This window comes from Mixophyes fleayi, chromosome 2 (assembly GCF_038048845.1).
Source record: "Mixophyes fleayi isolate aMixFle1 chromosome 2, aMixFle1.hap1, whole genome shotgun sequence".
In the NCBI taxonomy this organism is placed as follows: domain Eukaryota; kingdom Metazoa; phylum Chordata; class Amphibia; order Anura; family Limnodynastidae; genus Mixophyes; species Mixophyes fleayi.
Genome location: NC_134403.1, coordinates 30,009,921 through 30,037,390, shown reverse-complemented (window position 1 = coordinate 30,037,390; position 27,470 = coordinate 30,009,921). Strand labels below are relative to the sequence as shown.

Below are 27,470 nucleotides of genomic sequence, written 5' to 3'. Positions count from 1 at the left end.
TCAATGTTTGGTGTGCAATATTTATTTTAGCGCTTATTATAAAAAGCAATTTCAACTACACAGGTTACTTTTCAACACAGTCATCCACACAAACTCTTGTTTCAAATCGAGAAACGCGAGTGTAGGTTTGTGTATGACAAACAGATCCACTTTAGAAGAACCGCGCATGGATTATCCACCTAAGAAAGACATGGCAATTAAAAGTGAGAGGCGGCCAAGCATTATAAACCTATCTAATATGATCAAAGGAGATATTTCTGGCAAATTGATAAAAAAAAAATAGATTCATATAAAAAATAAAATAGATATATATATTTCAAAGGAACGCTGCTTTAAAGGTCGCTGCAGTCTCGGGAAGCAGTAATAGTCTACTTCAAAGCTGCGAGCCATAATTCAGAGTGCACCAAGACTAATTAAGTCGGGAAGGCTCAGTGTGAGGTGAGAAGTTATCTTGGCCACTGAGTCATTCTACAGCTGCAGACTCTTATCAGTTTCATTTACTAAAATATATAGTGCTGGAATATAGAACCGCAGTTCATTAAAGTGATATGCTCGCTAGAGTCAGGAGAGATTAACAAAATACTGTTGCAGCCCTGGAGAGAATAAATATTCTTGTGTGCTTGATGCCGAGACCTGTATAAGCAGCGTCAGTGAAAGCGCAATGCACCAAGGAACCAAGCCGGTGAAATACTCTGGACAAGAAGCGGTGGGGAGATCCCACAACAGCCAAACAGTGTGTCTAGGGTGCTCCTGATTTGTGTAAAAGTGAAATCATAGAAAAATCAGTCATCAAGAGGACTAAAGGACCCCCGTATGTATCAGATAGCCTCACTGGGTATATTTGCTAACACCAGCTAGCCTTAGAACAGTGGTGTGTCTTTTAGTCCTCTGGGGGACCATTTTCTGATTATGACACTTATTTTTATTTTGACAATTTATAAAATGTTTAGTAATGTATATACCCATCATCACTCTCACCAGGCCGGATGAAGGTTCTATCATACATACTGGTAGGAAGTAGACAAACAGTGAGGTCTGTGCTGGATAAGAGGTAGTATCATAGAGTAGTGACTTGTAGGGAATGAGAAGCAGATACGTTGGGAGCTCTGTGCTGTATGAGAGGTGGTATCATAGAGTACTGACTGGTAAGGAATGAGAAGCAGATACGTTGGGAGCTCTGTGCTGTATGAGAGGTGGTATCATAGAGTACTGACTGGTAAGGAATGAGAAGCAGATATGTTGGGAGCTCTGTGCTGTATGAGAGGTGGTATCATAGAGTACTGACTGGTAGGGAATGAGAAGCAGATACGTTGGGAGCTCTGTGCTGTATGAGAGGTGGTATCATAGAGTAGTGACTGGTAAGGAATGAGAAGCAGATATGTTGGGAGCTCTGTGCTGTATGAGAGGTGGTATCATAGAGTACTGACTGGTAAGGAATGAGAAGCAGATACGTTGGGAACTCTGTGCTGTATGAGAGGTGGTATCATAGAGTAGTGACTGGTATGGAATGAGAAGCAGATACGTTGGGAGCTCTGTGCAGTATGAGAGGTGGTATCATAGAGTAGTGACTGGTAGGGAATGAGAAGCAGATACGTTGGGAGCTCTGTGCTGTATGAGAGGTGGTATCCTAGAGTAGTGACTGGTAGGGAATGAGCAGCAGATACGTTGGGAGATCTGTGCTGGATAAGAGGTGGTATCATACTGTAGTGACTGGTATGGAATTAGAAGGAGATACATTGAGGTCTGTGCCAGATAAGGATTGGTATCATACAGTATTGACTGGTATGGAATTAGAAGGAGATACATTGGGAGCAGGAGTTGAGAAGTGTGGATCGTTGTGCACTCCTATATATATTGGGCAGAAAAGTGGGCATCTGCTCGATCATATGGACAGCAGCTAGGTTTGCCATGCGAAGCAGGGAAAGTTACATAGCTGAGCAAGAGAGGTATAAAGTGGGCGGAGTTGAGAGGGGTATTGATGTAGGCTCAAGAGGAGACGAGGTCCCCTGACGTGATATTGGTACATCTTGATGGAAATGACTTGGAGAAGGTGAAGTCCCTCTATTTGATTAGGGAAATTCAGCAGGACCTAAAATGGATGTGGGACCGTTTGGGACAGGTGGACATTTCGTGTTAAAGTATCATACCACGATTATCATGGCAGGGTGCAAGAGCAAGGATAGGAATCGATAGGGCAAGAAAGAAAGTGAACTCTTCTGTTGCCAAATTTATTACCTTCAATGGTGGCACCTGTATCCAGCACAAATAGATAGGGGTTACATGTGCGGGTTTTTATAGGAGAGATGGGGTGCACCTTTCAGATGTGGCGCTGGATTTGTTTAACAATACCATGCAAGAGGCTCTTAAGAGGTAGCTGTTACAGGAGGTCACAGCGGTTGGGGGGGCTTCGGTCCCCATGGACAGGGTCATGAGGACCTTGCTTGGCGGAAAAGCGGTGAGCTAGGCTTTGGTAAATTTTAGTAGCCTTGCACACCGCTTGTCTGCCAAATACAAGCATGTTTAATAAAGCTGTGACCGGAATATATTTTGCCAAAAACTTGTCTCTGAGTTTTTCTTTATGAGTGTAGTGAGTGGGGCACCGGTTGGTCAGCCTATACCCCTAAATAAAGGTTGATAGGTAAAATAACATATTTAGTCAACGGAATTTAGTTAAACGTGTTATTTGTAAAAGGATTATATCTTGTTAGCAAAAGCAAACCACCTTAAAATGGTAGCAGGTCCCATACAATCTTATCTTTTTTATATACATACAGTAATTGTTTTAAATTATTTTAAGGCTTCCGAATCTTGCATAGGTTCATACAACTAGTGCAGCTGAAAAAAAAGGAGATTTAGAATGTTTTGATTTAGAAGACGCCACAACGCAATCAGTCGGCGCCCCGTTTTTTTTCCCAGAGCTAAAATATTTTTTCCTGACACAATCAGAATGATTCCCTGGATCAGGCACACTGCTGTGCTACTTAACAGTACATATAACATTTATTGTAAGAGAAACATCCAATCCATTATAAAATCCATTTAGTGAATCATCACCTCTCTGGGTACGGAATTCCACAGCCTGACTACGTCACCTTGAAAATCCCCCTCTGTGTGTTGATAATGAATTCCCTTTTTCTCCGGCCAGTGGATGGCGGTCTGATTGTTACACGCACAGTTCTGAAATGGTTGTTAGGCAAATCGTATTTTAATACTGAAGCCTCTGGCATTATTGATTAAAATGTAATTTATAAAGGAAGTAAAATTATAAGCATGTCTTGAACAAGCGAGGAAGGCTACTATGATGTGTAGTGAATTGTTTTTATTTAATAATAAATTATATTTTAACACCCTGTGTGATAGGTCTAGTTTATAGGTATATGTAGGCCTCTGTCTTCTATTCACTGGGTGATTTTAGGTTTAATTTCCTGATAATACTGCCAGCAACACAGGAGCTGAGCTCTTGTGTGCACAAATGCTTAAAGTGGGAGTAAAGGAAGTTAGACTGGGTACACACTAATGCAATTACTGTGCCGATCACACGATAAACAACCATTTGGTCAGATATTACAAGAGTGTGCACGCTTCAAAGATCATGTTTTATCATACCAAAACACATCACATCTGTTGAATTGGTTTTATAAACTACCTAAAAATCATGATCAACGATGGAACAAAGTCGTGGAAGTGTGTATACACTCAGGACCAGCAGTGTAGGCAGATATCTGTAGAGTGCAGAGTCACAATCTTTTCAGCAGATGGTTATGAGAGATGGAGAGCACAGATCCGTAGCTATATTGTGTAGGTGTGTACGCATGAAATTGCATGCTCATCGGGACTTTCAGTTGCTGGTAAAATCATTACAGAAATCGCATCTGAAGTTAATTTCAGTAGTGTGTACCCATCTTTAGGTTGGGGGTTTGGGGCCATGTCCACTCTGCAGGACTTTGCATAACAGCCAATGTTGTTGTTAATGTGTGTGATTTTGTTTTTTTATTACATTATTGGTACTAGATGTATTTAGTTGTGATCCAGTACTTCCTGATATTCAAGCTAACATTAGGTCATTATAAGTCATCAACAATTCCCACATGAGACCTAGCTGAGTTGTCTTTGACCCTTAAATATCCTAAGATAATTGAGGCATTCCCCAGTGAAGTTATGTTGGTGTTTGGTGCACAGAAACTTAATAAAGTGGCTTCTTCTAGTTAAACTTATTCTTAATCTGTCTCTCTGTTTTTATGCCACTGGCTCCAGTATGTAAATGAGAGGGAGGAGACAGTTTCAGTGGCACTCTAGTAGGGTCTAAGGATTGTACCAATATATCAGAGAGAATTCATGTGAATTGATTGGTTGCATTCTCAAGAATATTGGTTCAGCCCACAAATGCATCGCCCCACAGTGTTTAAGCAAAGCCATGGGTGCACTTTAAGAGTTTTTGAATAAATATTGCTGTGCCAGCCGTAAGGGCGGTCTTTAGCCTTGTTTCATACACAGCAGCCCTGTTTTCAGCATTGAATTTCCATAGCTATAACCTTATAGTGCTCTGCATTTATCATGTTCATGCCTTCACAGAGAGAATAGAAATTTATTCTAATATCATAAATGACATTAGTTTACTTGTTTTACAAAGCACCATTTTCCTATACATAATGGGTTAGGATATGTTTATCATAATACAGCCTATCAATTCACTATTAGTGGCTTCACCGAGGCATGAACAGGAATAATATTCATGAGAATGCAGCCTGTTCATTCACATGGAACCTAAGTACCCGAACATTCTCATGTACATTGCTTTAGCCAAACACATTACAGCTGCCTGTATGTGTATGGTGACAGCTGGCTGGTCATACCAAATGACCACCTTAGATTGAATTTTGGTTCATGGAGCATGACACACATGCAGCTCTTTGTCTGTTTTATTAAGGATTATGTGTTATGGCCCATGACGTTTGTATGTTCTCCACATGTTTGCGTCCACTGGGTGCTCCGCTTACCTCACAGTCCAAAAAACATAACTATGAAGTAAGTGAACAAACTGGAAATGCACCGTAGTAAATATATACAGTAAACATATCATTAATAGTCTGGTGATTAGGGTGGTGAGTGAATCAGGGCATTCTTATACCAAAACATAATTTAAAAGATAACAATCAAAACTGGTGGTAAAAAAAAACAACCCTGCGATTTTAAATATGAAACAGTGGCGCCTTACTGGGGACTACTGATTTTGGTACAATGTCTTGCACTCAATTGAAGTATGTCCAATTTTACGGTCCACTGTGAAGAAAAAGGATGCCCCATATTACTGTATATTATAGGTGGGCAGCACGGTGGCGTAGTGGTTAGCACTTCTGCCTCACAGCACTGGAGTCATGAGTTCGATTCCTGACCATGGCCTTATCTGTGAGGAGTTTGTATGTTCTCCCTGTGTTTGCGTGGGTTTCCTCCGGGTGCTCCGGTTGCCTCCCACACTCCAAAAACATACAGGTAGGTTAATTGGCTGCTATCTAAATTGACCCTTGTCTATGTGTGTGTGTATTAGGGAATCTAGACTGTAAGCTCCAATGGGGCAGGGACCGATGTGAGTGAGTTCTCTGTACAGCGCTGCGGAATTAGTGGCGCTTTGCCCTTTGCTAGATGGAGCCTCTAAGGTCTTCATGTGTAGAACCTATCGGAGCATTGTTGGACCTCTCCCCTCTACCATTTTATAATGCCATTTTATTTCAACAACGTTTTGTGTTCGCTAATCTGAAACCGTTATTAATGACATCAGCGCAGATGACGTTGTGGAATGAAGCGGTGATTCGATAGGCATGACATGGATCCGCTGCCCAATTTTCTCAATTGTTTCAGGGGTACACTCTGGCACAGGTGAAGGGATCCAAGGAAGAGACACTCAGAGATGCAGGAAGTGCGGGTGCTTATTTGCTTCTTTTTTTAAAGGCTGTTTTTTTTAAAAAATATCAGAAGTTATAATAGTAATAGCAAATCCGCAAACCATCTTTGCTTCAGTGCAGTATAAATATTTTTTTTACTGATTCATGTTAAGAGACGACCCTATGTCATAAAGCACTCAGGAGGGTTGTAGAAGTGGTTCTGTGACACTTGGATCCGTAAAAATACTTACATTGAAATTGTATGATTTGGGGGATTCCTTATGAATTATATATTATATTATATAAATATATATACTACTGTATATGATGATATCCTATATCTATATGTTAAAAATGATTTTGGAAACCAGAATTTGTATTTACCTTGAATAAACTGTATTTAATTTGTTTCTTTCTTTTTCAATCTAGGACGAATTTGACCCTTTCAAGAGTACTGCACCTTCCAGAAGAAATAGACGATAGATGTTATTAGGCTGTCATTGCATTGTCACAGTTAATCTATAGTAACAATAGGCCTAAGAGCACCGGTCTTCTGTCCGTATAGTCATCTTGTTAAGAGTTGTCAGAGCCTTTACTTCAAAATGAACTATTATCAGGAGATCCTATATCAACGATAGCTGTCGGCTCCATATGTATTGACCTTGTACCTGTCATTTAGCCATGCATGTCAGATCCTAGCCATAGCAATGTCTACTGTGTGCTGCTATATTTAATCCTACTGGTATGTTCCAAAATGAAGAAAAACAACAAAAGATAAATCTAAAAAAAATTTTTTTTTTCACTTGAGTCGTCCGTGTGATAACAAGCTTGCTTGCGAGTAGCAGCTTTTTATTGTGCCTTATACTTTTATTAAACTTTTAGTCCTGAGCTAGGTGACTTGTGGCCCTTGGATTAACTCACGTCAATCACCGCTCTAAAAGTCATTGCCAATTCTTCTTAGTTATAAAATAATAAAAGGATATTTACTATATAATGTACATAGCTTTCTTCTTAGTATTTGACTACAGATTTGAGGGAGGGCCTGCAACTTGAGCTAATATGATTGACAAACAGCCTAGTACTCTTTGCAAATGTAAAAATATGTTTTTCCCGTGCTCACTCCACAATCTATACACCACTTCATTGACTTGGAATAAGAGTCACCCCAAATTTTTCACAGGTACGTTGCTTCTCCAAGTGGAAGGAGCTTAGGAAAACTCTTATTTTTAATTAGTGTCCTAGATGCTATGGATCCCCTTTAATTTGTTTTTTTTTTCTCACACTCCTATCCAACCCTCAGAAGTAAAAATAATAACTTTACAATCTTATGGAACCCCACCAAAATGTAAATTCTAGTAATGGGTGGAGCTAACTGAGCTACATCAAACTGTCTCCTGCTTCTCCAGTGTCGCTTACCTGATATGCGGAGTCCCCCAAAGGCTCTATTGGTCTTACACTGATCTTCCGTGTACTAGTCCTGCTTGGCCAATTTAAACCAGCAGCATTACAGTCAGTGCCCCCTGTTTGTTTACCGATTGGCATCTGCAAAACTGTTACCTGTTTTGTATCACACAAACCAAGATAAGACAATTGGAGGTTTTAAATAACCTGGTGGAGAATGTGAGCAGCACTTCAGAAGTAAGTAACAGGCAGTATTAAAAGTTACATTGGGAAGCAACCCTAGATTTAAAAGCTGGGTGGAGTTCTCCTTTAGTAATGTAAAGGTATTGCTTTATCTTTATCTGTTGCGGGGACCACAAGTCCCAGAATGCTGGGACTTCTATTTCCACAATAGACTGCAGATCACAAATTGTCCGCCTTCTTTGTAGCCTGCTAGCTACTCTTTATTCTGATGTTGTGTGAAGTTGGGATTGAGAATATTTTCACTCCAAGCCAGTGACTATTTCAGCTGAGCATGGAATCTTAAATATCTTTTGTTCAGAGATGTTACGTGCTTTCAAGCTACATCAGGGAATACAACCGGTGTGGAAATATTATTTTTCATTTTCCCATCATCTCAAGCAATTTGCATTAGATACTTATAATACTGATTTAATCTGTTGGAGTCTGCTGTGATTATTTTATAGAGCATCAAGCAGGATAAATATGTTTATTAAAACATTGTTTTAGAATAAGCAATGTTTTGGTATAAACCTTTATCAGCATTGTCACATGTCGCCAACAAAGGATTCTGCAACATGCCCGTCACTGTTACATCACTTGGGACGATGCTGCAGACTCTGGAGACGGTCAACATAAATAATACATTTCTCCTTTACTTGTATCCTATAACTTCTCGCCAAGCAGCAATTGTATAAGAAACACGTCAGTCAGGAAAATAATCCTTTTAAACTGGAACTTCTTAAAGTGCACCTGCCATGTGCACACAGTGGAGGCAGACATTTTGTGGGCGGAGCCGATATTCAAGAGGCTGCAGCCAATCCGTTCAGTAGGGATTTCTGACGTCACTGAGGTACTTAGTGACCATTGATAGACTCTTCAGGTGGATAACACGTTAAACTGGCATGATGTGAAGATCATGATAATCCTTACAATATACTGATACAGGATTTTCCACATATAAATGTTGTCCAATGTATGCAGGCCGGCAGGTGTGTTTTTCGACATAAACTATGCAACTTGAATAGAATTATTTACTGAATAGTTATTAACATGCAGTGCATTCTCTCCACAGTGCTGCGTTTAGAGGTGTTCAATATAATTGTATTACTTCCAGAGACCACTGATATGTGACTCACTCTGTTTCATGAACAGGTTATGTAAATTAAGTTGTGTGTTTCCCTTTGATTTTCTTTTGTTGTGTAATTTTTTGTAAAAGTAAATGCTGTTTTGACCCACTGCTGCCATATACATTGAAGGACTTAATATTAGGAATAGAGGTTTTATTTACATAATAAAGATGTTGAGGGGATACATTGTTTCAGGGTTAAACTATTTTCCATAATAAAGGTTTGATTCACACTTCTTGCATTATTTTTGTTTTCTTTGCACAGAAAAAAAAGTAGTAATGTATGTTTCACATTCCAGCCCTGGTAACCTGTCTATTCTCCCTGCAGTGCACTCCTTGAGCTAGATTTACTAAACTGCGGGTTTGAAAAAGTGGGGATGTTGCCTATAGCAACCAATCAGATTCTAGCTTTCATTTATTTAGTACCTTCTACAAAATGACAGCTAGAATCTGATTGGTTGCTATAGGCAACATCAGCACGGAAGAGGGCAGAAGAAATTCAGCGGCGCGGAAAAAAGAAGAGGATCGGACTTAAGGTAAGTTAAGGGGGCCTCTATATATATATATATATATATATATATATATATATATATATATATATATATATATATATATATATAATTTTTTCTTTTTTTTAGGGGCCCGGTACACGGCATTGCCCGGGGGCCAATGAAGTAATTAAGATGGCCCTGCTCGTGAAAGTGATTAGATGGAAAAGTGTGAATTGTAATGCTACAATTAAAAGAACCCCTTAACCCTACAGTTGAAATTTTCAGATACAAAGCATGAAGGTAAAATACATTGTTCTGCTTTAACCCAACATTCCACTAAAGTATTACTTCCTGAGTCTACAGACAGCTAAAGCTCCTCCCACATCTTTAGGTCAATGTCCTGATGTAATCTTGTGTAGGGCAAAAAGGTGAAACTGAGTTGCTGTGACATCACTGACCCCTCCCCTGTGTATGAAGCAACCATTCCAGACTGCCATTATACTGACTAACTGTCACGTGCCTTGTAATTGGCATCCTCCATGGCCTGATTATCCAGTAGACAGACTAGGGTGCAGCCTAGACTGCAAGGCTGTTGGGCGGTACAGCATTTTTTGTGGTGCAGAATTGTGGCAGGGAGAGATTGAAACTTATTTTAAAATATTAGAGAATAGTTGTTCTCCAAAGTAAAAAAAAAAAACATGAAATGAAAGATGTAGTAAGGTTTTAATCTTGCTGCATTCCCGTGGTAAAGGCTGAAGACAATGAGTCCTTCTTGGGCGGGCACTTCAGGATACGCGAGTAGGTGAGACAAGGATGACAACAGGCGCAGGCACGGCAGCCCCCTCCGTATTGCTCGTTCATCCTTCCATTCTGATATACAGTTATTATTTAAATGAAAACAGAATGAGTAACAAAGATTGTTGTGACCCTTTTTGAAAGCCAAATGTAGCTGAGTTTTGAGAACACAGGAACATAAACATTGGTTTGAAGAAAGACGAATTATAAATTTAGAGCAAGTTAATTTATACCTACTGCGTATTAGCCTTGCGTGGTAGGCGATAGAGCGCTACAAAGCGTATTAGCCTAGAGCAGCCTGAACCCTTAATCAGGCCCTGGCAGGTTAATAAGTCTTACCAGGTGCCTGTCTTCCAAAATCGATTTTCTCTTTAACATGTTTTACTGTGTCTTATTCTACTTGATCCATCTATCTCACATTATATATATATATATATATATATATATATATATATATATATATATATATCCTTCACAAGTTCACCCAGTAATATCTGTCAAACAAGAAAAGGGAAAGTATGTCAGTAGTCTGGATGGTTACAGTATTCAACACTTCTCAGAGACTCATGGTAGAAAATTTTCTACTTAGAATTTTACTGCAGAATGTGAACCAATTTTTTGACTTCCAATTTGTCGGCTGAGTCTTTAAATGAGACTATGAGAAAGATCCCTAGGGCTTCAAGACACTGTTCTATCCTGGTTCTCATCCTACCTTTCTAATCGCTCTTTCACTGTTAATTCCTCTGGGGCCACCTCTCTCCTTTATCAGTTGGAGTACCGCAAGGCTCAGTGCTAGGTCCTCTGCTGTTCTCTATACCGCTTCTCTTGGAAATCTAATACGTTCCTTTGGATTTCAGTATCATCTCTATGCAGATGATACCCAAATTTATCTATCCTCTCCTGATCTCTCAACATCTGTGTTGTCCCGTGTAGCTGACTGTCTTTCTGCCATTACATCTTGGATGTCCTCTCGCCAACTCAAACTTAATCTTTCTAAAACAGAGTTAATATTATTCCCACCCACCAACAAGAGCATACCTGACATTTCTATCTCTGTTGATAACATGACCATAAATCCCACCCCACAAGCTCGCTGCCTAGGTGTAATCCTTGACTCACACCTATACTTTGTTCCCCACATTGACTCTATATCTAAATCATGTTACATACATCTAAAAAACATTTCCAGAATTCGCACATATCTCACACAAGACACTGCAAAAAACTTAATTCATGCACTTATCATCTCCCGCATTGACTATTGCAATTCCCTCCTTACTGGTCTTCCCCAAAACAGACTCAAACCCCTACAATCTATTTTGCACGCTGCAGCAAGATTGATTTTCCTTGCAAATCGTTATTCCTCTGGTGAATCACTCTGTATGTCTCTACACTGGTTGCCTGTTTTCTACCGAATCCAATATAAAATACTTTTACTAACCTACAAGGCCATCAACAAAGCTGCACCAACATACATCTCCTCTCTTGTCTCAAAATATCTCCCAACTCGCCAACTCCGTTCTGCACAAGATCTGCGTCTCTCATCCACACTCATTACATCCTCCAATTCCCGATTACAGGACTTTTTCCGGGCTGCCCCCACTCTATGGAATTCTCTCCCTCGCACAATAAGACTTTCCTATAGTCTACAAGCTTTCAAACGTTCTCTGAAAACCCACCTCTTCAGACAAGCTTATAATATTCCTCAACCACCCTCTTAACCTCACTACACTACCCTATTACCACCTGTTATACAACTACCCCTTGACCAACATTGTTGTGTGACAGGATCATTTAGCTTATGAGTCACTTTTACCTTTGCAGTCTGGCTGGGCCGACTGCAAATGTAGACTAAACTTCATGTGTCAAACTCCCATTGTCCCATAGATTGTAAGCTTGCGAGCAGGGCCTTCTCACCTCTTTGTCTGTTTTACCCAGTTTGTTCATTAGTTTACTATGTTTGTCCCCAATTGTAAAGCGCTACGGAATATGTTTGGCGCTATATAAATAAATGATGATGATGATTTGCAAATCCAAGATTTTTTTGTCTTTATCTTAAAGTGAATGTCCACAATACCTGTTCTAATATCTACAGTGATCTTACAATGTCTGACAGTTTTCTAATTCACATATTCAACATATTTGTTGCCATCTTGCAAGTAATGAGTTATTTAGCATATAGCTTGTACTTAGTAAGTCCCATCGACTCTGTTGCTAAGCATTGTTGGGTTAGTTAAGAATCTCAAAGTAACAAAGTGTCTAAAAGACTGGAAAAGTTTTTCATTTTTTAATGCAGGTTTTGTTGGACTGAAATATACCAGGAACTACCCGTGGAAATGCCAGTTTACTTGCACTCTTCTGCCTTTAGGTTCCACCTAAATGTCGTGTGGCACTGGTGGTTATGTCAGGTGGCAATAGAGCAGATGACAAATGTTGGTACATTTTGGTCATTTTTGTGGTGTCTTCCATCACCACAGAGATTCACGCCATCCACATCCAGTGAATGTCTTTGTGTTTTGGTCACAGAAGGACTTCTCCTGGTGCTCTATAATATATTTATATTTTGCTTAATAGGCTACACTACATCATATATACAGTGCCTATAAAATAAAAATCATCAAAATCACATCATTACCTTATGTCACATTAAACCACGGAAATTAAAATAAATTAAATCAAACTTCCAGCAATATTTACACATTATGACTATTAACATCAAAGTGAAAATAACATTTACAGAAATTCTTAACAATTAATATAATTCATTTACTAAAATACCTGGTTTGGATAAGTGATCATAATCTTAGAGTAACCATTATAAACTTGCTCAGGTACAACCTTTTTCTTTCCAATGACTACTAGTAGTGTACGGTAAGGCAAAGAATTCACCATGGTTGGAAAGGTGCTTTTCAGATGGCTCCTGGATAAAGTTGTGGAAAGGCACAAGTTAGGATATGGATATAAAAAAGATTTCAAAGGATTTTGCTCTCCCTCTGAGTACCGTTCAAAGCATTGTTAAGAAGTGGAAAGCGTATGGCATCACCAACACCATGCCTAGATTGGGCCGTCCCTCCAAACTGGATGACAAAGCCAGAAGGCTATTGATCAGGGAAGCTACCAAGAGGCCAATGGCAATTTTGAAGGACCTACAAGTCTTTATGGCTGAGATTGGTTGGTCATGTGACAACTATCTCACAAGCTTTACACAAAGCACAAAGCTGCCTTGTATGGCTGGGTGACAAGAAAGAATCCTTTTCTGAATAGGGTCCACACTCAGTCATGTTTGCGCTTAACAGAAAAGACCGGGGAAAATTTTTATGTCATGGGGCAAAAGGTTATATGGTCAGATGAGGCCAAGATAGAACTTATTGGCCTGAACTCCAAGTGCTATGTTTGGCGCAAACAAAACACAGCATGCTGGTGGACACATGTAGTGGGGGTGTTTCTTTTCAGCAGCGACTGGACGATCGGTCAGCATTGAAGGGAAGATGGGTGCTGCCAAGTACACCCAAATTCTTGAGGAACACCTGCGGCTCTCTGTAAACAGCTGAAGATGGGCAGGTGGTTCACCTTCCAGCACAACAATGACATTAAACGTACCATCAAGAAAACAATGTAGTGGTTTAAGGACAGGAAGGTGAACATCTTTGACTGGTCAAGTCAGAGCCCTGACCTAAATCTGTGGATGGACATAAAGAGATCAGTCCATCGCAGCTCACCACTAATTTGATTGAACATGAACAATTCTGTAAGGAAAAAGGGGCAAATATGCCCCAATCTAGGTGCACAAAGCTGGTAGAGACATATTCAAAAAGACTGATGACTGTAATTACCGCAAAAAGTGGCTCTACAAAGAATGAGATCGGGGGAATGATCACTTTACCAACTCTTATTCTATTTTTTTTATTTTTTACTAAATTTCAGGACAGTTGCCTTTTTTTCTTAGTTGAATGTTGTACGGCGAAATGTACAAACAACACGGGGAAAAGTTTGATTTAATTTATTTAAATTCCATGGTGTAAGGTGACAAAAGGTAATGCTTTTGATAGGGTGTAATGATCTTCTAAAGGCACTGTAATGTGCAAATAATACTAATATTTGTGTAATTTCCTGTAAATAATATCTGTATAAACTGAGTTCTGTTGTCATTGCTTATAATTGATGAATTGGGAGGTTATCATTTTAATGTTCATTAGGAAAACCATTATATTATAAGGAATAAGGCACCCCCACTGTATTTTATTATGGTTACTAGAAGTCGAATTTCCAGGATCTGCAGCTTTGAGCCCTTATATGGTCATGGAAATCCTGGGTCAATTGTAATATAGATTCATTATCTTTTGTAACTGTATATATATAGTAATATTTTAGTCACTGGCTCCCTGTGTCCTCCAGAATCAAATTCAAATTACTCGCCCTTACCTACAAAGCCCTCAACAACACCACCCCTGCATACATCTCAAGTCTCATATCAAAATAATCTCCCTCCCACCCTCTTAGATCTACCTCTGACCTGCGCCTTGTCTCATCTGATAACCACGTCTCTCTCTCGCCTACAAGACTTCTCCCGTGCTTCTCCCCACTCAAGGAATTCCCTACCACGCTCAATCAGACTTTCCCACAGCCTTCAAATCTTTAGTTTCTCTTTGAAAATCCGTCTCTTATTTTTAGAGGTGACCTTATCCCTGATAACACTATTCACACTAATGCACCCTCCCAGCTGTCCCAATCTCCACTCTGAGCCACATTTGCTCCTCTTGTTCCAGCTGTGCCCTATTCCAGTTAGAATGTAAGCTCTCTAATGAGCAGGGTCCTCTACTATTTGTTTTCATGTCTGTATTTATTTTGTCTACCTTGTATATCCCTGTTTTATGTATGTACTGTTTTCCCTACTGTACGGTGTTGCGGAGCACTGTGGTACCTTTCAAATATACGATAACAATACTGCCTTCTTTGTAAAGCTATCAAATTCCATTCACTTACATTTTGCATACCACCACCACTTGGACCTCTGGGGGTAAATGTATGAACGTGCGGGTTCTTCAACACCCGCGTGTTCAGCGATTAAATTTCAAGCGGCGCTGCATTGTAAAGGGAAGTTTCCCTTTACAATGCAGCGCCGCTTGAAATTTAATCGCCAAACACGCTGAACACGCGGGTGTTGAAGAACCCGCACGTTCAAACATTTACCCCCTGATGTTATCCCATATACCTAAATTTAGTAGATCTCTCCCCATTGATAGATGTTCTAAGCTAATTTCCACTGTTTACATCCTGTCAAGTTGTAAATCTCATAGATTGAAAAGTCACATGTAACTTTCTACAGTGATTTCATGTTGGCAATGGAAGTATAAGTATCCTCCTTGTTAAATGAAAGGTTATACATGAATCTAAGTCTTTATCTAATCTGATTACTGCTGTTTAACCAACTTAATATAAACCATATTTCCTGACATATTTTGTCATTATCCACAATCTCATTTTGATATAATTACAACATATGCTGTGATGTCTTGGAAGTCTATCACAATTACAAAATCTATTTCATCCAATGCAGCAGGAATCCCATCCAAAGACTTAATCAGAGCAGATGCAATCTCTGTCAGTGACGCGCTCTTCCATCTGGCAAAATTATTACTTTATATTAAAAAAAAACCCAGAAAGTACAATTAACAGATAAGAGCGGGATGGGAAGACGCAACCGGTGTTAATTGATCATATCTTCAAAAGTCTGACATTAGGAGTGCTGTGAACAAGAATTATTTCAGTGGTGAGCTGATCATACATCACTGGAATGTTAGCCCAGTCACATTGCATGGGTGTATAACTCAGAGAGCTGTCGTATCGTCTGTCAGCTGGCGCTATATTCTAGCCAGTGTATGAAATGAATCAACGTGGTTATTCTAAATAACATTTGCCAATTTGCATCTTTTTGATGGAGTGTTTGAATTAGCTAAATCTGAAACATGGTCTTATATATACGGCATAAAGAGTGATGGTTCTATGTGCAAGGAGCCCATAGCACAGTGAAATATACTTACCCCTTGCGCACAGCGGAGGCAGCCATTCTGAGCGTTGGACAATATTCATCAGAATGCAGCTTGTGGTTTCATTCGGTGATGTCACCAGTTCCCATTACTAAGCAATATATTGATTCATCACAAAAATAAAGACTTCCTCCACAGTATGCCGGTGATGGTTACATTTTAAGTCTCCTAGTTTTTTTTTACATACATTTTCAGCATATATTAAACAGTGTGAAGGATCAGCACATCCACTGTAAGACTTGTGCCAAAAATGTGCCCAATTTTGCACATGAAAGTAATGACATCATCAGCTGATCAATAAAGGATAAATGTATCTAGTTATGCACCTACGTTGCAAATAATGTTTTATAGGAGGGGATTTTATAGGAGAACTCCGGTGCTGGATGACGTTGACTTAGTGGCACGTTTTATCTGCAAAGTAATTTCATGACTTCAGTGGTTTACTTTCAATGGGACATCCCAATCTTTCAGACACACTTTATAGGAAAGTGGATTTCTAGGTGAATTTCTACCAATGTAAGGATAATAGTCCAAATGTCTCCTCATTCTTTAAATTCTTTAAATAAAACTAAACCGAGTAGCTTTTCAGCGATAAATAGAAACATTCGAATTGATGAAGGGAGTGGTTATGCGGTGGAAATAGGATGGACTTTGAAGTGAGGTTCTCACATTTTTCAGACTGAGATTTCCTGCAATTATAAATGTCCCTTTATGTGTTTCTCAGACATGATGCTGGCTTAGAAGTTTGTATTGTACTTTAGTAGCAATAAGGGCCAAACAGTCCTGCGATGTCCTGCAAAGACTTGGGCCAGTTTCATGGGATAGCCCTCTAGGCTGCAAATATGCTAATCTTCCACGTCTGAGTTTTGTTTGCACCTTCTGACATGTGTACAACATACAATAATTTTGACTAATCCATTCAACTCCTGTAAAGTCAGATGAAGAACAGTGCTTTCATGCACGTCAGCAGCTGATTGCCTTGTCATATCAGTCAGTGGACAGTGAAGTATCACAGTGGTCATGGACTTAATTCCAACCAGGGCCCTGTCTGTGTAATGTTTATATATTCTTCCTGTGTTTGCGTGGGATTTTCTGCCAACATCCAAAAGCATACTGGTAGGTTAACGTGTGTGTGGTGTGGAATGCAGATAAGAGAGGAGTGCATAACCCCTTCACTGCATAAATCATTAGGAAACCCAGTATTGGGGGAGGATCTTCCCCATCCTGGCTTCAATTAATTGAGGACTCCCCTCTTTGGGATGATGTGGCCCCTTAGTAGTTGTTATTTGGTGATCACCAGAAAATAACCCCCTTACATTGCAGCAAAATAAATAAATAGATGATGATGATAGTTGATTAAGGAGCCCAGGATGTGGGAGGGGTTTTGCAACACATATCCTGATTCCAACTAAGGAGACCGCTCACTCTCTTTCAAATGACGTGCCCTCTTTGTAGTTATTCTCTGATGATTATCATCTACAGAAAGTGTTAAGAAGTCCAGAGATGAGGGATTCTAATTTGAATTTCCCCTATCCTGGCTTCAATGAAAAACGTTTGTGTTTTTCTGCTTTTGACCATGTTATTGTTAGGATTCTTTTCCTATTTGGTATTAGGCCTGCAGTACCTCTGTGTTACCAGAGGTGCTGCTGTTATGCCCATGGACATTTTCACCCTACCTGCAGGAACACCTGTTGTATCACCTGAACCTGCTTCCCTGACTATATATTCCCACCCCTCACCTTTCACCTTGCTGGTCAGTGATTGTTTCCTTTGAACTTTGCTATGTTTTGTTGCTGTGCCTCGGACATCCTGCTGCCAGTGTTCTGCAGTGTGAGGATACTGGGTTTAACGTAACCCTATGGGCCATGCAGCTGGCCTACCCGATACCTACCCAAGGTTCAAAATCACCTAGGCAAATATCCGAAATAAAATAAGTTTATTTAACAAAATGGTAGCACCAAACAGCAAAAAACATATTTAAATAATAACTTGCAACAAATAACACTACAGTCTGGCACTGACAACATACAGAGTATAATGAAAACGCCTTACCAGTAACCTTGTCACTTTCAGGGACTGCTGCTGTCTATCAATTCAAGCTTATCCCCCTCTCTCCTTTAAGGCTACCAGCAAAGGTAGTGGCCCTGAGGCACTGTCACTCCGCTTTTGGCGGACAAACAGCTCCCCAAGACCTGGAGAGGTAGATCAGGGCACAGACAGTACTTCAGGGGCGATCTCAACACCAGCCTGACTTCAGCTATCACTGGGTAGTGAACGCCAATTTGCTGTTTCTGGAGCTGGTTTTTAAAGGCAAAAATTACCTCCTTAGGAGTTTAAGAATAGGGATTTTAGAAAAAATCGGGGTCCAAAACCAAAACAGGCGAGGGCGGTTTTACCAAAACCCAAACCAAAACACGGGGGTCAGTGAACATCTCTACTTAGAAAATAGAATATATACAGGTATAAATATGACTGAGAAATATGGGGAACCAATGGGCCAGAAAAAGTATATGTTTTTATAGTTCATAGTTTGTGAGAAACGAGGTGCAGACTGGTTGAGGTGAATTAATACCCTGTTTCTCCATCCTATATTCCAATACTTCGGACAATCTGCCAGTCCGTGTTTTGTTCCTGTGTGGCCATGGACCCGTCTGTTACTATTATTCATCACCCAGTTTGTCTGCTTATTCCCAGCATTTATAAGTCTTCAGTTTTCCTGCTATATTATTATTTTTGTATCCTGTTATTTTGGACAAGACTGTGTGTTTGTTTTTTGCCCTGCTGCTATCTTCAGTGTGTGGTTGCACAAACAATAAACACAAAGATGTTATGGTGCTCCAAATTCCCTTACGTGGAAAACCCAAATCCCAATTGTTCCAGATAACAGTTCGCATACCTCTATACATATTACCAATGTCTTATTAATGCAGTATAATACCACTGCTTCCATCAAGCAGGAAAACAATTTTCAGTTTGTTTTCCTGTGTCCCCAAAATTCTTTCATGCAACAAGGAAGGAAATAGTCAATTTGCAAGTGACAAAAAATGTGGACCCTCACTGTTACCTTATTTGCTCAGGATTCTTGTGTGTAGCACATTTAAAGGTGCCCTGCCACTTTGGTGCATTTTGACAATCATTATTACATGTGTCACTTTTGTGTGTTTGAAGGTTTTTAAGTTCACCAAAAAATAATCTTTAGAAATGTCCAACTGGAAGGTGTAAGATGTGTCCCATTGAAAGCATAATACAAGACCTGATCTCTGGCATCTCAGAGGGTAGAAAAAATGAAGTTATTTTGCAAGGAAAAAATAAGGCTTGGTGCCCTCCAAAGCAGGTACCGCGAACAAGCCCCCCCCCCTACCCAAATGCGCCTTCACCACCCCATTTATGTCATTTACATAAACTCATAAACTCACCCTAACACAAACTGAAATCTGATTAATAGCACTAGTTAAATATACAAAGGGAAATCTCTGCTCAGAAAACTGACAGATGGGATTGATAGATATTATTTGATTGTGAGATAGGTCAGAGCTAATATTTCCCCTCCTATCTCCTCTGGGGGTTTCCCTGTCATCCGTGCCCTCCCTCTTGGGCTCCGCCGTATGCGTGACCTTCCCCTCTCCTCTCCCCTGCCCCTAGCTGTGCTTTGAGCTCACTGAGTTACTGTGCTTATTGTTTTCTGTACTGTGCTGTCTCACCTCGTATTGTAATTTCGTTTGTCCCTGTACGGCGCTACGGACACCTAGTGGCGCCCTATAAATAAAAATTTATAATAATAATAATATGTGAGAGGTGGCCAAGTGGTCAATTGTGATCTACCAGTAGATCACTGCCAATTGTCTGGTCGATCTTAGCTGTGGCTGCTGCATTGGTGTGGATATTGCTTTGAATCAACAAGGATGGATGCAAATTCATGCAGCTCCAGCACTGTAAATTAGTAAGTTAGTTCCACCAGGTTCTTACACCACAAAAAATGTTTTCCTGGGGTTATAAATTCTTGCTGATACAGTGGGCATCTGTTAGGGAGAACCTAGCTCAGCCTTTCTACCGCTCAGAACTTGGGTCTAGCTCCCGTCACCAGACAACTAGTTCATACACGGCTGGCAGCCCGGCAGGTCCCACGGTATTACAGTGACCAGCAACTACCAGCCTCTTGTCCCAAATTCTTCCCAATTGCCCAGAGCCCAGCCACATGGTCTCTACCGGAACACAGAGGTCATCCGCAAACCTCAGGTTCCGCACCCCTTGCCTGTTGCCTAGTAATCCGGTTCTTACTAAACAACCAACAAAAGGAAAACCTCCTGGCCTAAACATGGCTTCCTCATCAACAGCCCTGCGTCCAATTAGGCCTGTATACCACCTGAGGCGCATCATAAGTCCAGGCCTTCTGTTGAACACTATCGAACGCTTATGCCAGTGGCCCTAGGCCAGTTAGCCTATTATTACTCCTCAATCATCTGGGCTCACTTGGGATACAACCCCTCTATCAGCCTCTTTGACAGCAGATTCACAAATACTGTTTTCTACTGCAACGCCTAGCCATGAGGTTCCCTAACTCCACCTGCCTGTATCCCAGGAAGGCAGGTTAGTCCCACAGTGTGAGAATTGTGTCTGCTTTATCATCCCTGGCAGTACATCACTAGGTCTGTCAAATACAGCTCAAAATACTGAGCATCCTGACAGGACTTTCCAATTGTGATATAGATATATATATATATATATATATATATATATATATATATATATATATATATATATATATATATATTTATATTTTGCACGTGGGTGCACTATGTATCTAATCTGCACTCACAGTAATGCACCTGCATCCACCACCGTCTTTGCGGGTGTATGTGAGCAAAAGTAAGCACACCACAAAACTGGATATTCACTGTGATTTTATGCTTTTGTAAATTAATGTCAAAGCTAAATCTCATTCGCCGCAAATAAATATTAAGAAAACCAAACACCGCATGTCTACAATAGCCAAAGCCAAACTATGAACGAATGTGCAGAGAGAAGATGTGTAATCGCTCTGCTTAGTATAGACTTCCACATGCTCTAAGCTCAACTACTTTGAAAATAATTGAGAGAGCTAATTTTGTGTTGTCTCTGCTGTATGCTGCAAGATACTTTTAGATTCAAATAATCATAATGATGAGAATTTATGGTTCAATAATAAAAGATAAAACTGAGCTGTTTCCAATATATACTGTACTTTATAGCGGGACAAATGTATAAGGTTTTCATTGGGGACACTTATGAAAACTGGTGGTCAGATTACAGTGGACAAAGGTGCTGTGTCCCATAGCAACCAGTCAGCTGTTTGATTCATTTTTCATTCTGGTTAGTTGCTATGGGTTAGAGAATAGGGAACAGAGAGTTGTGATAAATGGAACATTTTCTAATTGGTCAAAAGTCTTAAGTGGAGTACCTCAAGGTTCCGTGCTGGGACCACTCCTTTTTAATATATTTATTAATGACCTTGGTGATGGTTTAGAGAGTAAAGTTTCTATTTTTGCAGATGACACTAAACTCTGTAAGGTAATAAAATGAGAGCAAGATGTAACTTCTCTACAGAGGGACTTAAATAAAGTGGAGGATTGGGTGGCCAAATGGAATATGAGGTTTAACATAGATAAATGTAAGGTTATGTATTTAGGGATCAAAAACAAGAACGCAATCTATAAATTAAATGTAATTAATTTAGGAGAATCTATAATGGAAAAGGATTTGGGAGTGCTCATAGACAGTAGACTTAGCAATAGTGCTCAATTTCAAGCAGCAGCTGCAAGGGCAAATAAAGTATTGGCATGCATCAAAAGGGGTATAGATGCAAGGGAAGACAGTGTAATTTTGCCACTGTATAAATCGTTGGTAAGACCTCATCTTCAATATGCAGTACAGTTCTGGGCGCCACTCTATAATAAAGATCATATGGAACTAGAAAGGGTTCAGAGAAGGGTGACAATATTGATAAAGGGTATGGAGTCATTAAGTTATGAGGAAAGGTTATCCAGTTTAGGCATGTTTACTTTAGAAAAGAGGCGTCTAAGGGGAGATATGATTACTATGTACAAATACATTAGGGGTCAATACAGAGAGCTTTCATGGGAACTTTTTTCCCCAAGGACCATACACAGGACACGCGGTCAGCCCCTAAGGTTAGAGGAGAGGAAATTTCACAACCAGCAAAGGAAGGGGTTCTTTACAGTAAGTGCAGTCAAGATATGGAATTCATTGCCAGGGAAGGTTGTGATGGTAAATTCAATAAATATGTTTAAGAAAGGGTTAGACCAATTTTTAGTGGAAAAGTGTATCCAGGGATACGACCGTTAATTAAAATGAAGGATAGTAGTGGATATAGGGTAAAAATAGGACTGCAATATTGCGTCTGGGGGGGATTTTCACAATTGAACCAGATTGGCTGTTGCTTACTCTGGATCAATTTCAAATATAAGTGCAGGATCGCAGGAAATCCAAAATAGGTTGAACTTGATGGACTGGTGCTTAGGTTCCCAAACTGTGCGCCGCGGCTCCCAGGGGTGCCGCGGCGCTGTCACAGGGGTGCCGTGGCCAGGAAGAAGAAAAACAAAAAAAAAAGGAAAACTTACCAGTCCGGTGGCGCACGGGATCCAGCAACCTCCTCTCTCCTCGTTTCTCACTGAATGCCGGGCGTGACGTCATCACGCCCGACATATACAGTGAGAAGCGGCAGGAGAGAGGATGCTGGGTCCCGGGCGCCGCCGGATTGGTAAGGTTTTTTTGTTTTTTTTTCTTTTTCTTCCTGTCCACAGCTGGGATACACTGCTGCTTATAATAGTACAGAATAGAGAAATGTTTTGCACAATGCATACTGATTAAAACAAGACACTGAGAAGTACAGGGTAATTCAAAAATCGCAGTACACCCTTTTATTTCAAAAACTCTACAGGAATTGGGCTGATTGGCCGATTTCAAGATGGCGCCCATGTTTGGTACATACCGTAAAAGATAGACCACGTCACCCATACCTTACTGGAGTATTCAGGTTTCCCAAATTCCTGTAGAGTTTTTTAAATAAAAGGGTGTACTGCGACTTTTGAATCACCCTGTACATCTAGCATGCTATTAATGGGAAGTGCTACTGTGTAGTTGTCCATATACACAGCAGGAGAACAGGCACTAAGAATTGCACAAATGATGAAGCTTTGACTTTAGCAGAGAGGAAGGGGACAAGTTAGCAGCCAGAAGGTAAAGGGCTTCTGCCTTTCTGCTGCCCGTAGGGTTGTGTCGCCTGAGACCAGATTCTTTTCTCATCTCAACAGCCCTGCAAACAATTGAACACAGCTTTCATATACAACATCAGTGTCCTTAAACACCCGTGTTAAACAATTGCTCATGTGCAAATCTTTCACCCCTCTAACTTCACAACCCCCATCCCATTGCCTATCATTGCCAAACTTGGTAAATACCCCTAAAATGGGTAACCTGTGACTTGCTAGCTGTTGTGAAACTACAAGTGCCAGGAAAGGGCCATCAAATAGCTGGGACTTGCATTGCATTATACCCGCTGTATTAAATTACCTTCAACATCTTTATTTGCAAAATATAGCCCTCACCTCTTACAATTTCCTTACCCTGGCAGTTTTGTTTGACATTTATTTATTCAGATAAGTGCAGCAGCCAGTGTGACCCTTAATGTATTGATATTATTTATTTAGAATATTTTTTTTACCACTCATTTTCAAGTATGTCCTGAATACATCATATATTATCATATCAGAAGGGACACAGAGTATGTGGAGATGCAGAGGGGGCACAGTGTGAGTTAGCTGTAAATTATTCTTTGACAGAAATATAATTGAAAAAAATATATATAAAAATATTATTTTCCCTTGGATTTATGTGTATTACTTTTGCATACAACTAAATAAGTATCTCTGTCCTGACCTATATACTTTTTACGTTTCTTTGACTGCTAATAAAAATGGACTGCTCGATAATTATTTTGGAGGGGTGCGTTGAAAAAATTATGGAGACTCTAAGGGTGCTGCGAACTGCAAAAGTTTGGGAACCACTGGACTGCTGTCTTTTTTTCAACCTCATCAACTATGTTACTATGTTAGAGTACATTTTCGGTGTGCCAATTTTCATTTCTCTCTTCCAGGGGGAACAGTACATCGGTTTGGGTAGGGGTGAGGTAACCTTTTGCCTCCACCCCCTGCTCTCTGATGCCCCCCTTCTAAGGGCAGTCGGCGCCTGCACTTCTCAGAAGAGAACTCTGCTCTTTTGTTTGCTGAGCAGAGTGGTAGGCTCAGGTAGTTGTGAGGAGGTGCGGGGTGTTCCCTCAACTCCGGTCCCCTTAGTGGCTTCAAATCCTGTACCCACCATACTTCCGCCACTACCCCCTTCACTATTAACAATCTGCACAATAACATTCTTGATATCTGTTGTTGTTCTCTGGGCTTTATGAGTTAATATTTATTGAGGAGAAGTATTAAAAAATAATACAAAAAAACATGGTATTATCAGATTCTGTAAACCTGTGATTATGGGGACTTAAGTGATCCTCAGTCTACCGAGACCTTATTACACGTGAAGTGCATAGATGCATCTGCTCGGCAGAGAAGTATCTCCTGGGGGCTCTCTTCAAAAATGTTGGCAAATATGTATGTATACTAGCATAGGTAGATAGAAGAACATGACATTTACTTGGCAGGAGAATAAAAACTAGCTGGGAAACAAATTAAAAATACATCAGTAGGAGCGTTATCTAAGTTGTAGAATACTGTTCTGTTTTAACCTGACAAATCAATATATATGTAATCCGTGTTAATGACAATGTTTATTTCTGTTACCAGTGTTACTGAAATTGTTAAAATAATAACACAGATATAGAAAAACAGTGCTGACATTAGAAATTAGTGTGAACGAGGAAGGTGTTGAGATAATGAGCGGGAAGGAGTATGTTTAAAAATAAAGAAAAGATAAGGGTTAGGTGACAGCGAGCACAAGATGTTGAGACAGTTGAATGGAGGAGAATGAGAGAAGGGGGAGGACATGTGAGAGTCGAGGAAGAGGAACAATAAGGAGAATTTAGCAATATAGTATATGGAATGCGAGCATTGTGACAGACTAACAAGATAGAGATTAATACAAAAGGAGGATATGTTATAGAGAAACCTCACACCACAAGAATAAGAATCTGTACCAGAAATATGTCTGTTGTAGGAGATAAATGTATCAACCCACATCTAGTAGTAAATACTGTGTAATTTGCCTACTGATGTTTATATAACGGAACTACAGTAGTTTCCCTTTCTATAAAAAAAGAACTGGATTTAGAGATCATAGACTAATATTTTACTTCAAGTAGAGACATTTAAATTATAATAACATTTTACCTCACTCACTTTTTTAAGATAATGAACACATATAAATATATAGTGCCCGGAGTATTAACATCTTTCCACAGACTTTTGTATCATCAGTAATTTATGAAACGTTAAATGTTATGATTCATCGACAACATCTTGCAATATTAAAGCAACAAAGTGAGGTTTAAATTCTATTGTTTATAATTTCTTTGGAGATGGATTCGATGAAAGGCTGTCTAATGTGTCAACAATATTGAAAGTGGAAACCCTTTTCATTTACTGTAGTTTTTTATTTAATTCAAGACATATTGGACAGTGTGATTAATTTATAAAAATTGCACAAAGATATTCAATATACTGATTATACTGGAAACATCAGCGTTGCAACAGTTAAATACCACAACTGTCAATATGTACTGCAACGGTTATTCAAGGGTGATATATAAATATAAATATATAATATATATATATATATATATATATATATATATATATATATATATATTCTGTAAATATATTGTATGAATATATATTTTATAGTATAAGACCAGTGGTTTCATACATTGTGTAATAGTATTAAAGTAATGGGTAAAAGAGAAGAATTATTAGTAACGTAACAATCAAATTTGTCTTGTGTAAATTTAGAGTCAACTAGTTATAAGTAAATGATTTAGGGAGTAATTTCATATAATCCAGAAGACTAGTTAAATTCTATAGATTACATGTTGATTTCTGTATACATTGAATGTATTTTATTTCTGAGATGTACTGTATGATATTCAACACTGTTGTTGTAGTGTAATCAATACTTTCCGTTGCTATAATCAAAAATGTAATGTAACAGATATTTTTGGTTGTCTGTGTGTATCTATCAAATGACATATTACCAGGGAACTATAGGGAGGGGTTTCCTGAATCACCCTTGGTACTTATACCTTAGTATTTAGCCTAAGTGTATTATAGATTCAGGTGGAGGCACTAACTGCTCAATAATACCTAGGAAAAGGGTCTTACACATAATCAGTATGAAAGTGATACAATTATCCATTCAAATTCTTTTCTTTAACTGACGAACAGATCAAAGGCTATGTTTTCCTATTTACATATAATTTAGCGTGAAGGGAACACTTAATGGTTCTGTGTATTTTACATTCAAATCATTGTAAGCACTCTGCAAATGGATGGTAACCTTTGTATTAATTGCGCCTACTTATACAATAGAGCTTTAAAATCTATTGCTAATAATGTCTAATCTTGTATTACTGTTTGCAACTATGAATGATGAAAAACAGTTTAAGAATTGTTAAATAGGGCAGCACGGTGGTGTAGTGGTTAGCACTTCTGCCTTACAGCACTGGGGTCATGAGTTCAATTGCCGACCATGGCCTTATCTGTGAGGAGTTTGTATGTTCTCCCCGGGTTCGCGTGGCTTTCCTCCGGATGCTCCGATTTCCAACCACACTCCAAAAACATACTGGTAGGTTAATTGGCTGCTAACAAATTGACCCTAGTCTGTCTGTCTGTGTGTGTGTTAGGGAATTTAGACTGTAAGTCCCAATGGGGCAGGGACTGATGTGAGTGAGTTCTCTGTACAGCGCTGCGGAATTAGTGGTTCTATATAAATAGATAGTAATAATAATAATAAATACGACAGCACTGGTTAAATATACAAAGAGGGAAATCTCTGCTCAGAAAACTGACAGACGGGATTGATAGATATTATTTCGTTGTGAGATAGGTCACAGCTAATATTTCCCTTATGTGAGAGGTGGCCAAGTGATCAATTGCGATCTACCAGTAGATCATTGCCTGTTGTTTGGTCGATCTTGGCTGTGGCTGCGGCATTGGCGTGGATCTTGCTTTGAATCAACAAGGATGGATGCACATTCATACAGCTCCTGTGTCACTCACTGGACTGTGAGTGCCATTTCCCGTGTGTTCAGGAACCGTGGCCGTCCGCCATCCTGAGGGTCTGTTGCTTTTAATTGATTGGATGATCAGGCAACCCTCCCTATATAAACCACCTATGATCATTACCTGGTTGCCTGATCTTGGAGTCTCATTCCCCATGAGCCTCTGAAGGTGTTCCTGTGTTCCTCGTGTGTTCAGCTTCTGCTGATTCCTGTTTACTGCTATTGTGGTTTCCA

General features: G+C 39.6%; 1 protein-coding gene across 1 annotated transcript in view; it reads left to right on the top strand.

The window, feature by feature from the left end:
* The window catches only part of MRE11 (MRE11 double strand break repair nuclease), a 187,855-nt gene extending 178,994 nt beyond the window's left edge, over nt 1-8,861 (top strand). Inside the window, exon 20 of the mRNA XM_075198742.1 lies at nt 6,309-8,861. Coding sequence (XP_075054843.1) covers nt 6,309-6,362 — 54 coding nt within the window. The 3' untranslated portion in view covers nt 6,363-8,861. The remainder of the gene's footprint in view (nt 1-6,308) is intronic.
* The last annotated feature ends 18,609 nt before the right edge of the window (nt 8,862-27,470 follow it).